This window comes from Onthophagus taurus, chromosome 1 (assembly GCF_036711975.1).
Source record: "Onthophagus taurus isolate NC chromosome 1, IU_Otau_3.0, whole genome shotgun sequence".
NCBI lineage: Eukaryota > Metazoa > Arthropoda > Insecta > Coleoptera > Scarabaeidae > Onthophagus > Onthophagus taurus.
Window position 1 is genome coordinate 28401290 of NC_091966.1, and position 12620 is coordinate 28413909.

Here is a 12620-nt window from a genome sequence, read left to right on the forward strand (position 1 = left end):
ATATTTTCATATTCAACAGTACATTAACACACCAGAAACCTTACAAATGTTTTAAATAATCGATCAAACTTCATCCATAAAAAGAACATTTTATTTCCATAAATATAGAGGGTAAAAAGTTTCTAGAAAATTTTCATCACAAAATAAATCAAAAATTGAAATCGATAAAAGATGATTTACACCCTTTTTTTCTTTTATGCCCAATTGATATTTAGCAATAAAAATGTAAATTGCAGATTACTCATTGTTCTCAAGTTTTGCGAATTTGATTTCGGATTATTGCTTGCCGGCTTTTGGTTGTGTTTCGGTTTACTCAGAATGGCAAACTGATTCTATAAGGAGAGGGGAGACATAGTTAGAACGCGCGCACCGTGTTTATGGCATTCTATGTTTATCCTCCCCGAAGTTAGGAAGTGTGCAGAGGAAGAGCTTTGAGGAATTTTCAAATACAAATTTCCAACAATCATATATAATCATGGCGAGTAATAAATTTGAAAGAAAAAATGAAACTTTGGCTCCTCTTCATGGGTACATGAAAGTAAGTTTTTAAATTTTTTTTATTTTATTTTGGTAGTATTGATTTGAAATAAATTTAAAATTGGATTCAAAAAGTTTTCGGCCATTATGGTTTCCTTAACTTTCTAAACTTAGATTATACTATAAAATACGTTAAAAATTAATTTTACAAAAAAATATTATTTTATTATATTAAATTACTTAAATTGAATTTTTGTTAAGCTATTTTTATAAAGAAATTTATAATTTTATAATCGAATTTTATCATTGTTTTTTTTCTTATCACAATTATTAAATTAATATAATTTATTAATTTTAAAGGAGGCTTTTTGGAAAAGCTTTCTTTATTGTTATGCAAATACAAACCTTAACAATAATGGTAAGTACGTATTTGCAAATGCGAGTCCCCGGGCATAACTGGTTTGAGACACTGGTCGAACCGTTAGCTCTCTCTTGGGGATTTTCCATTCACTGTGTTTCTCCTCATTGATTCGTTAGCCAGGACGACCCGAGGTATAGGAAGCTTTAAAAGAAATTCTTTAGAGGGGATTTTCTCGGAACATATATTTCTTTTCTAATTTCTTTTTATAAAAAAAATTTCTTGTCTGAAAATTTATTTTATATAATTTACTAATTTCTTTAAAGTTACAATGTTTTCTTTAAATTTAAAATCCAAGCTTCAAAGGTATCATTTATTTTCATATCCAATTATAATCTTATATGTATACCAGATATTTTCAAAAAAATTATAAATGTTATATTGCAAAGATGTATTTCAATCATCAATCAAAATTTCATGTTATAAAGCAATGAAAGGAGGATATATATCTTATAATTAATTAATGCATGGAATGTTTCAACTAACAATTTCATAACTTGTTGAAATTGCTGACAAATTAATTACTAAGAAATTTGATAAAGATTATCATCATAATGTAAACAATAAGTAGAATTGTTTAATAAAAATATGATGCGCCCCATTTATTAGTTTCAGTAGTTCCATATATCTCCTATAATTTTAATTTTTATACTCCCTTTCTGGTAAAATGTTACACATCCATTATCATCGCTTATAGGCAAATATTGCAAGATACGACCGCTTTGCGATGTATAAAGAAACTGCAAAGCACCGGTTTTATTCACCCCACTCATGCAATTATTAGATCCCATTACTATGGCGGAATAAGTTGTACCTATGTTAACGTTAGTGTATTTGTTGAACATCTATACATAGCATAGCTTTATTGGCCACACGCGTCATAACTATTAGCCCATTTTTCTTTATCAAATTTATAATCAAATTGCCTCCTTCCTTGCTTTTGTAAAACTTCAATCAATTTCAATGGAGCAATCAGGAATCCTTGGTGTAGTTGAAAAGTATCATAAATGGGGGGGCAACGTAAGCCAATGATTTGATGATACAAATTTTGTTAGCAAAATTCCTCTGAACAACATATACAAAACTTACAATCTACTTATCGAATGTACCGATTTGTTACAGTATTTCTACTGCACCATAATCAAATATCATCATAACATTGTAGAATGTAAAAATTTAGGCAGTAGAATTTGGTGTAATCATTGAAGTCAAGTCTCAGTAAAATTTACAGCTTGCTCAATAAAGGATTAAGACGTACTTGGCTCATCTATAACCAGTTAACAGTAAAGCTATCACCCAATCAATTAACAAATGTGTTCTCTTCGATTCTGTTTGAGATTGAGAAATGTAAAGACAACAAAGAGGATACTAATTCCTACTACTCAAACGTTTAATTAAGACTAATTTTAACCGAACCTCACAAACACTGACGCCTCTACATACCGTCACCAGTAATGTTTTATAAATTTTAATTGTTTCACTCAAAACATTCTTTTCTAAACCTTGATAACAATTTTACTATTTTTATTAGAATTATTCTATATAATTGCATTCTCATCACATTTTAATGTAATTCCTGGCTAAGATTAAAGTCTAGGTTTTAACAAAAGTCAATTTGAATAGGTGATCTTTAAAAATTTATGTGTAACGATTTGTTGATTATGGAATGTTAAAATTTAATATAACATCCTTTATAAGCTAAAAAAAAAGATTCATTTCTTAAATACTAATCGATTTACAGTAAATATTTTTTACTTTAATCAATTCACTTTCAACAAATGCCAATTTAAATAAGTAATCTTCAAATATTTGTGTGAAACAAATTGTTGCTTATGGAAAGTTAAAATTTGGTATAACGTATTTTCAAACGTTCCTTGACAACCTCAAAAAGTTTTAATTTTTAATTCTACATAGCATTGAAGAAAATAATTTTTATCTTTAACTTCACTATTGATGATAATATCCTCGATAATAACCTTAAAGATAAGTTAGACCAACTTATCTTTAAACACTGCTTTATTCAAATACTCTTATATAATTGGATTCTGATATAAATTTGGAAATGATGAACGAAGTCGCTGATTTTCACTATTGACATGTTGTTTGATAGGTTTGATAACATTCAGGTTTGAAACTGAAATGGTGGTTAAAAATGTTATCGTTGATAATCATAGACGATTATTCTGAGAGAGGTGCTGGCCTGAATTTGAATCCTTTTTTATATGCATAAGTTAAACATTTTATGTCATAATATTAATCGCTGGTTATTAAGACTAGCATTTGACGATTTTGTTTACCACTCATCTTGTGTTGTCTTAATATAACGGGGAGTTCCTATATTTTCCAAACACTCCATTACATTACATCAATTATATACCGGGTAGGCGACCAACCAACCTTGCACCGCGACCTCAATGCTCTTAACGAACATTAATGCCTTACTCGGTGAAAAGTCATTCAAATCCTTTGGGGAGATAAACTGCAACCCAAAAATTGAAAATCTGGTACGGTTAACAGCAGGGAAGTGGCATAAAACATGCTCAACCGTCTTCTCTTGTTCTGCACATAGTCGGCATTCAACATGGTCGGCTAGGCCCAACAAATTGAGGTGTGTCTTTAATCGGCAGTGCCCAGTAAAGACACTCATTAGAACTTTAATGCTCCTACGAATAGTCCTAAAACATTCACGAGTTTGACAGTTGCAATGGTGATAAACAACTTAACGTCTCTCATTCCTGGAGAACTGGTCTACAGTAGGTAAAGTCTCTCTTCAGCCCACAGTCCACTCCTATGGTTGGCCATCGCAAATGACATACTAATTGCTACTTCTGGTCCCACAAACGCTTTAGCGCTGCCCTCTCGTGCTAACTCATCTGCCGCTTCATTGCCAGCCACCCCAGAGTAACCTGGGACCCAGATCAGAGAATCTCTGTTATCACAACTCAGTATGTTTAAAGTTCTTTTACAGTAATTAACCAGAGCCGACACCGTTTTCATGGTCTGCAGCGCCTGGAGAGCTTCTTCACTCCTTTCACGCACCCATGTCAATAGCAAATACTTCCGCATGGAATACAGTACAATACGTACCCAGGCTGAAAATTTGCTTAATCCCGAGTGTCTGGCACTGCTGTCTCGACACCTTCCGGCTTTTATGATACATCTGTCAACATGCATAAACCATGCAATATTTGCTTGAACCAGAAAATTTTCGTTTTCAATCCAGGACTGCCGTTCAGGCAGTCAAAACAACTACTATTCATTTATAATGTCTAGATACTCTAGATGACTCTTCTATATCTAATATTGATTAAGTACTAATTGTAAGTTACATACTTGAAAGTATAAACTGTAAAAATTAATAACAAAATGTTGTTACAGGTCAACCTAACTAGAGATTAAATATAATTTTTTAAACTAGTCCTAATTAAAATTATTGATTATATTAAACACAACAGTATTCTTTTATTATTTACTTTTTTGTGAGTAAACAAGTTGTTGTTTTATAAATTTAAGTCGTCAACTTGCACTTTATTATGACGCATATATAATTTTATGAAGTCAGCATTTTTGAATAAACCACATCTATTGCGTACTAACACGATTAAAAAAAAATGTTTACTTTTACAAACAGTATAAACATGTAACAGGAAGTAATAAAATAGTCATAACGTTTATTATAAATCGAAGAAAGGGTTGTACGTTGTTCATTTAGGAGAGTATTGGTAATAAATTAATACCCACGAGGAAATTGGTCTAAAAATATCCATAGTAATTTTAGAACTCGTTCAAGAATTTGCTACTTACACTATCCTATTTAACATCTATTACTAGTAAAATAACTATATTCTATTCATAGTAAAAATTAAATATGATTTTTTTTTATTTGGCTGAAAAATGCTGTGTTGCTTTTGTGCTGATATAAAAAAGATGTACGAAATGTTTTATAATATCGATCCGCATACGTAAGTAGGCATGAATTAAATACACGAATTTGTATTTCAAGGCCATTATAGTTGTGCTTCGTTTATAAATATCGCCAAAAATACCTTGCCCTTACTTTAAGAGAAAACATCTTTAACCCACTTTTCTTTGAAAATCCAATTTGTTTATTAAACAAGACTGCTATTGCAACTTTGCCAAATAATTTGCATAATTTTGTCAATATTATGTAGATATTAATAGTATTTAAGAAAGTTTTTAGGGATCATAGAATAAAACTCGTAACATTGCGAAGAAAAAAAAATTTGTAATAAAAAATTTTTGCGTTAACAATTATATTACATGAAATTGCCGGACATGAAAACCATTTCCGTCGTTATCAAAAGAGATCTCATATTTCCATTACGTACCGGGCGTTTTGTATTTCATAATAATATAAAAGCCTGGTATTTTTTAATTGTTTTCCGCGTATAGTGCACATAATCTGCATGTAACCCGAGAAATCTAATTCTTTATTTCTTGAATAAGACCACATACTTATTCAAAGTTGTACTTTGTATTATTTATTTTTTAATTTATTATGTCACTGACAGCAGGGATTTAAATGTGTTTTAAGACACTATTCTTTTTGAATTAGGTGGTATGGAAAAAGTTGATCGATATAGATACAGCACATTTACTTTTATTTTGTATTATAAATAGTACACATAGTAGATGAATCAATAAACATTACAAAATTTTAAATGTATTAAACGTTCTGCAATACAACGACTCAAATATGTTAACTGAAATATGTTTTCAGTAATTTTATCTGAATACGTCTTTGAATGAATAATGCAATCCCACTTTATCTGGATGGTCTATGTCATAAACTAGATTGTAGAGTTTCTAGATTCCAAGGGAGGCAACGAATTCAATAGATTTGATGATAAATAATGTCGCAAAACAGATTTACCTTCATATTGCAGAATTTTGGCGTGGATTAAAACAATTTGTAAAAGGCAAACCAATTAGATAGGGGTACAAGTTCTGAATCGGAACTACAAGAAATCGGTGCATAGACTGGATCGGGGTTCAACTACAATTATATTTTAAAAAATTTGAAGATTATAGACTTGGGGCAGATATTGTTCTGCAATTTGAAAGATTATTTGTAGGTTCATTTTCATCTTTACCTCGATACTCGATGCCCTTATTAGAAGAATTAAAGATTATAGGCCTAAAGCTTATAATCTGTCCTTTATCTCGCTCTTCTAGTCTAAAGGCGAAAAAATAGTTTAAACGACGGTATTATTTTTAGTAATTTGCGTAAAGGTAATGACAATAATGTTATCGAGGACCATCGAGGAAGACCATTTACCATGGATGTGGTAAAAAAGACTACGGTTTAGGCACTCGCTAGCGTTTGGGCTTCTAGAAACAATAGAAACAGTTCTTATTTTCTAGAAATATAAGAAAACAACTAAACAAGGTCCTAGCCGACAGTCAGCAAACCTGTATGAAGATTCTCAATACTATCGGCTAGATCATTTAATCACTTAACAAGAAAGGCAAATACGGTACACAATATGTCATAAAAATGTAACTTTCTTTGCCATAAATACGAAATAGCTTTGCAAATAGTTCACACTGTCATTTCAGGGCAAATAATACTGATTACAGATCGACCACTGTCAAGAGCATAATGCTAGAGACCTTATACTTACTTTTTGTGCTTCTAGATTTTTGCTTTAAAACTAAGTATTTTTATGTATTTGTAATATTAACAGTTTGTACATTTTGTTGTATCCACCAATTTCATCAACAATCAAGCAGGACAATAATGCAACCCTATCTTATGATATTTAATCACTTTTCCTTCTCTCGCCATTTTCAAAATTCATAACTTTGTTCTTGTTTAATTAGAGGTAAATAATATTTTCTGGGGTTCCTCAAGTATCATTAAATAGATTTTTTTCTACTTCCAATTTGGTTTCACCCTGTCAAGTTTTTACCTTTTGTAAAAAACTAGACAAATCATACTTCTTTTGGACGTGCCATTATCAAATGTTTTCAATGAAATTTCTGAATAAATTTGGAACATTTCCAAAGCTGAGGTAGCTTTTCAACTGAGAAGTCAACATTTCCTTTGCTTTAAGGATGCTTTTCCAAGCTCCTTATTCTTTTATTTTGTAAATATACAGACTCTTTTATCTGAATCTTTTTGAGAAACAACTTCAAGTACATATTCTTCATCAGATTCATCTATGTCAGTTTGATGTTCGTAATTCTGTACTTGGAATATTTGGGTTAAAAATTTTTCCTTCCACTTCGCTTGTTCCAGGTTGATGTACAAATTCAGTTGTTTCCTTATTCATCCTTTCTAAAGAAACCTTCCAATGTTAAACTGCACTCAATAATTTTATGTGCATTACATTGATTATCTTGACTTGGATTATACTTAATTTACCAATGTTTGGTGCTTTATATAAATTATTATTATTTTATCAATTCTCTAAAAATAAAATATTTGAGATCTACAAACATTTCTAAAGTAACAGATAATGCTTTGTGCTAATAGGTAACACTAAAATTCAGTAAAATATAGAGTTACCTACTTTTCGAACTTTATCGACTCCATATATCTTTAACACCTTCAAAACTTCCCCCTATCCATAGTATCAAATGCCACCTTTAAATCAATAAAAAAGCATAAACATTTCTCCCTTTTCTATTTAAACACATTGTTTTTCTGATAAAACTTTCCTCGCTTCCATCTTTTTTGTAAACCTTCTTACTCGTAATATAACTTGTAGTTTTTAATTAACTTTATATTCTACCACGTTGACACAAATAAAATTACGAACTTACTGACGTATTCAAAACATTTTTACCACAATTCTTATTTTTGTATTATAATTTAATCTTACAATAGTAGGTAAAATACTCTTATCTGATTGTTTTAAATTATTGTCTTATTCAACATATGTCATAATATAACAGTGAGAATTCAGTAACATAAATTATTTCGTACGTAAATCACTTCATTCAAATTAACACTTTTTTAATGATTTTTTTTTCAATTATTTCAGAAACCCCAGCTGATACCACAATTCGAAAACCAGAAAAAGGGTGGTGTTGATACAATAATGACTAAGTAAGTACTATAACTCTAATTCGTCAACTGCTAAACTCATTCATCGAAACGGCACACAAACGCTTCTTTTCGGAAGGTACAGACAAATTTAACTTTCGTAATCGAAAATTATATTAAGTATATTACTTTTTTTTATATTTTTCAAATTTCACTTACATTTTAATTAGCTTGTTGTTTGTCTCTGATTGTTGAAGTTAATAATTACTTCTTGGGGAGTGAGCGGTTTTGGTTTATAAGATTTTTGTTTTACTATTTATTTTGTGTGAAATTTTGTACGTATGTAGTAGTAATGGTGATTGGATGTATTTTGTTATAATTCTACTTAATTACAGTTTTATTTTTCATTTTGAAACCATGTACATTTATGTTATCGTTTTGAAATTAATCTTCAATAAGAACGAAGTTAAATAAAACGAAATTTCGTATATGTACATGGAGTTCTTGGTTTAAAAAAGATAAACCGAGTGTTGTTGTGATTATATTCTTCTAAGTCTTTCATAAGATTATTGGCATATGACCGGAGCTGTCGAAGTGCTGTACCGCAACGCGTTGCGCTGCAAGTGCTGAAGAGCTGCGGAATATGAGGAGGATTAAGGGTACAATATTTTTCGTTTTAAGTTATAACATATTCTATTTTATCATTTATTCGCCGATATTATTACGTTTATGTTAAACGAATATTACAACTTTTAAAAATAGGATTTCGATACGAATTATCGCGATTTGCATTTCCCATTTTTTCAAGTTCTTTTATTATTTTTTTTTTATTTTGCCAACATTCATTTTAACTTCTAAGCTTTGCACATAATATATTTTTATGAGAATAAGCCAAAACTTTTTTTCCTTTTAATTTTGGTTAATTTTCTTTAAAATAGCCGTTAATAAATAATTATAATTCCGGTTTTAAAATTTGCAAATAGGCAGATAGGAATTTATTAACCAAAATCACATTTATCTTAGAATTTTGCTTCCAATTTCTAATTTAAATTTATTGCAGCTATAAAAGTGAAAAAAATGACGTTCCTGTTACCCTGGCAAATGGATCTACAGTACCTTTGGTGGAAGCACCGGGAAAAAGCGATTTGGAATTAGGAGAATACAATCCTTTTGATCATCGAAAATTAGAACATCCTACATCGTAAGAAATAACATTTACAACATTATTTTCAAAATACATATTAATTTGGTTGCTTTTTTAGCGATTTGGATACATTAATTCACCTTTTAAAAGGTAGTTTAGGAAGTGGAATTCTCGCAATGCCTGTTGCTTTTGCAAATGCAGGTTTAGCATTTGGTTTATTTGCAACATTCACAATTGGATTTATTTGCACTTATTGTGTCCATATCTTAGTGAGAAGCGCACATGAATTATGTAAAAGAACACGAGTTCCATCGCTAGGTTTTGCCGAAGTTGCTGAAGCGGCATTCTTAGCTGGTCCACAAAGTTTAAATAAGTGGTCGAGATTTGCAAAAGCGATGATAAATCTATTCTTAGTGATAGATCTTTTGGGATGTTGCTGTGTATACATTGTATTTGTATCAAAAAATATCAAACAAGTAGTTGATCATCATAGTAGTTCTGATATTGATTTGAGATTGTACATGGCTGTTTTATTACCATTGTTGATCCCAATAAATTTGATAAGAAATCTAAAATATCTCGCTCCGTTTTCGATGGTTGCAAATATTTTGGTAGCAACAGGAATGGGGATTACATTTTATTACATATTCATTGATTTACCAGAAATCTCTACAAGACCAACAATCGTTTCGTTTGATAAATGGCCAATGTTCTTTGGAACTGCGATATTTGCTTTGGAAGGAATCGGCGTTGTTATGCCTTTGGAAAATAACATGAAAACACCAACTCATTTTATTGGATGTCCTGGAGTTTTAAATACTGGAATGTTTTTCGTTGTTTTATTATATGCCTCTGTGGGATTTTTCGGGTTCCTAAAATATGGTGAATTTACCGAACCAAGTATTACATTAAATTTACCACAAGACGAAATGTAAGTTATCAAACATATTTAAAAAAAAATAAATGTTTTAATTAATTTATGTTTTTTAGTTTGGCTCAATGCGTAAAGATAATGATTGCAGTTGCAATTTTCTTCACATACAGTCTCCAATTTTATGTGCCAATGGAAATTATAATGAAAAATTTAAAACAACGTTTTGGAATGAGATCAACGTTAGGAGAATATCTGATTCGTAGTGTTATTGTAATTGGAACTGTTGGAGTTGCGATAGCTGTACCAAATCTTGGAGGATTTATTAGTCTCGTTGGAGCTGTTTGTTTATCAACACTTGGTTTAATATTTCCTGCGGTAATTGATTTAGTAACATTCTATGAAGATCCTGGTTTGGGAAAATATAATTGGCGCTTATGGAAGAACACATTTTTAATTGTATTTGGACTAATTGGTTTTATAACCGGTAGCTATGTTAGTTTGGGTGAAATTTTTAAAGGGGATTAATTTACAATCGATCAAATATCAGCATCTTAGTTTCAATTATTAAAGTAGAATGTATTTCTTTTATAAAATTGAGAAAACAATTGAAACAAACAAGGGTTAATCAAACATATGCAGACTGTAATTTTAAGCTGTGATTGCAAAATTATTTTAGGTATTAATGTATTAATTTCTTAATCTTTAGAATTTCTTGTAGTAATATTAGTAGTATTTTTTTATTGTTTTAGAGCACTTTATCTCTAATGTGATCTGGTTGATTTTTTCATTTTGTATTATTAGTATTAAGTATTTTCTTTTGTGTGGTTTAAAAAATGGTAATCTCTTTAAAACGAAACAAAAAAGTTAAACGTAGATGCTCAATTGCCAGCAGGGAGCAGCTCTCCATATTTTGTATAAGATTTTATACATGTTTTTTAAATAGTATTTAGTTCCAGTGGAACTGTGACTCGGTGCCTTAAGATCTTCTTAGTGTCATACAATGACATTCATTGGATCACTTTTTTTCGATAAAAATGCGATGTGTATATGGTATTATATCACATGTTTTGCATGATTGGATTTTAAAAAAAACGATTTTATTATAATTTTATAATTAATTTACTTTAGCTGATTTGAGTGCCAGATTTCGAATTCCTTTATTTATTTTATTATTAATTTATAAAGAGATAAATCGGATCCGAGTTCCTTCAAAAATTGTAAAAAGAAACATTTTGCTTGCTGTTGTCAATTAGTTTTAGATACACCTAGGGATAATCTAACATAAATTGTTATTACGTTTTATCTTTTTAAAACAATATATAAACTTTTTTTGCAACATTTTGTTTTATTATTATTGCAACACGGTTAACATTAGTTCCGCTTTGTCCCTCTTAATTCATGTCACTGCGTATTTAAGCAAAATTAGTCCGACAAAATATTTCAGATGCCAGTACTATACAGCCTATTAGAAACTGTATGGGATTCATAGAAAATTCGTCTAATTTGCTTAATATAAAAAAGGGCAATCTGTCTTAGCTGAAAAGTTGACGAGATGAATACCACATCAAAACGAGACAGATTGAAGCAACTCTGTCCTACTCGATGGATTCAACGACAAGATTCCATTGTTCTAATGACAGAATTGTTAGAGTCTATAATTTCTGCTCTAGAAAACATAGTAACTTGGAAAGATTGAAAGCCAACATCTGGGGCAACATTGTTGAAAAATTCTTCAATTCTTCCGAATTCATATTGCATCTTTTGGTTATGGAAGTCGATTTTTCTTATACATTACCCTTTCTCAAGATTTCAAGCAGTTTCTCTTGGAGAAAATGCAAGAACAATGCCGACACAGCTTTTAACAATATATATGACGAAGAAAACCAATTCGGACTGAAAATCATTGGAGAACAATTGAAACAACCGAAATTTATACTTAGACAAAGAAATAGTGCGAATTTTGTCACAGAAACTATAGAAGAATTTATTCCGCACAAATGTATCTCAGTATCCTTCGGATGTTTAGTTCCATCGCCAGAAAATATAAACAATTTGGAAGACTTAGATGACGTCTCAAAATCTGTTGCAACAGGTAAAATAGTTTACCAAAAGAATTTCCCAATTCTCCTTTAAATGCGTTATCAATCATTGTTGTTAACTATTCTATAATAAAAATTGTTTATGTACAGAATGGCAAAATAAGCGTGCAAAGTAATGTATCTCGGAAACTACTTGTAGAATATAGAAATAAAACACAGATGTGAGCTTTACACTTGCATAAAATTTAATTTATATCAGTACCGGTTTCGAAGTTTTCACTCCATCGTCAGCTGAAAACTATACAGAGAGCGGTGAGTATTTCGTTATATTTTTTATATCTTCTATATTTTCATATTTTTATATCCATTACATATTTTAATAATAGTTACGCTCTCTGTATAGTTTTCAGCTGATGATGGAGTGAAAACTTCGAAACCGGTACTGATATAAATTAAATTTTATGCAAGTGTAAAGGTCACATCTGTGTTTTATTTCTATATTCAAAATTTCATTTACTTGCAACATGGATAATTTACATAACTTCTTGTAGAGACTTGCGGTAAAAAAATTATCGACTAAAGTGGCTAAGAGAAAATCCTGGAAATAGGGGCGATTAATGGTGTTTCAAACTCAACCTACCACCAAACAAGATATA

The 12620-nt window shown here is 30.3% G+C and overlaps 1 protein-coding gene across 1 annotated transcript; it reads left to right on the forward strand.

The window, feature by feature from the left end:
- The first annotated feature begins 380 nt into the window (after positions 1 to 380).
- LOC111413328 (proton-coupled amino acid transporter-like protein pathetic) lies at positions 381 to 11261 on the forward strand. Its single transcript, XM_023044256.2, has 5 exons — positions 381 to 538; positions 7906 to 7970; positions 8968 to 9108; positions 9170 to 9982; positions 10042 to 11261. Exons 1-5 carry the CDS (start codon positions 476 to 478, stop codon positions 10448 to 10450), a joined length of 1491 nt encoding a protein of 496 aa, XP_022900024.1. The 5' UTR covers positions 381 to 475; the 3' UTR covers positions 10451 to 11261.
- Positions 11262 to 12620: the final 1359 nt, after the last annotated feature.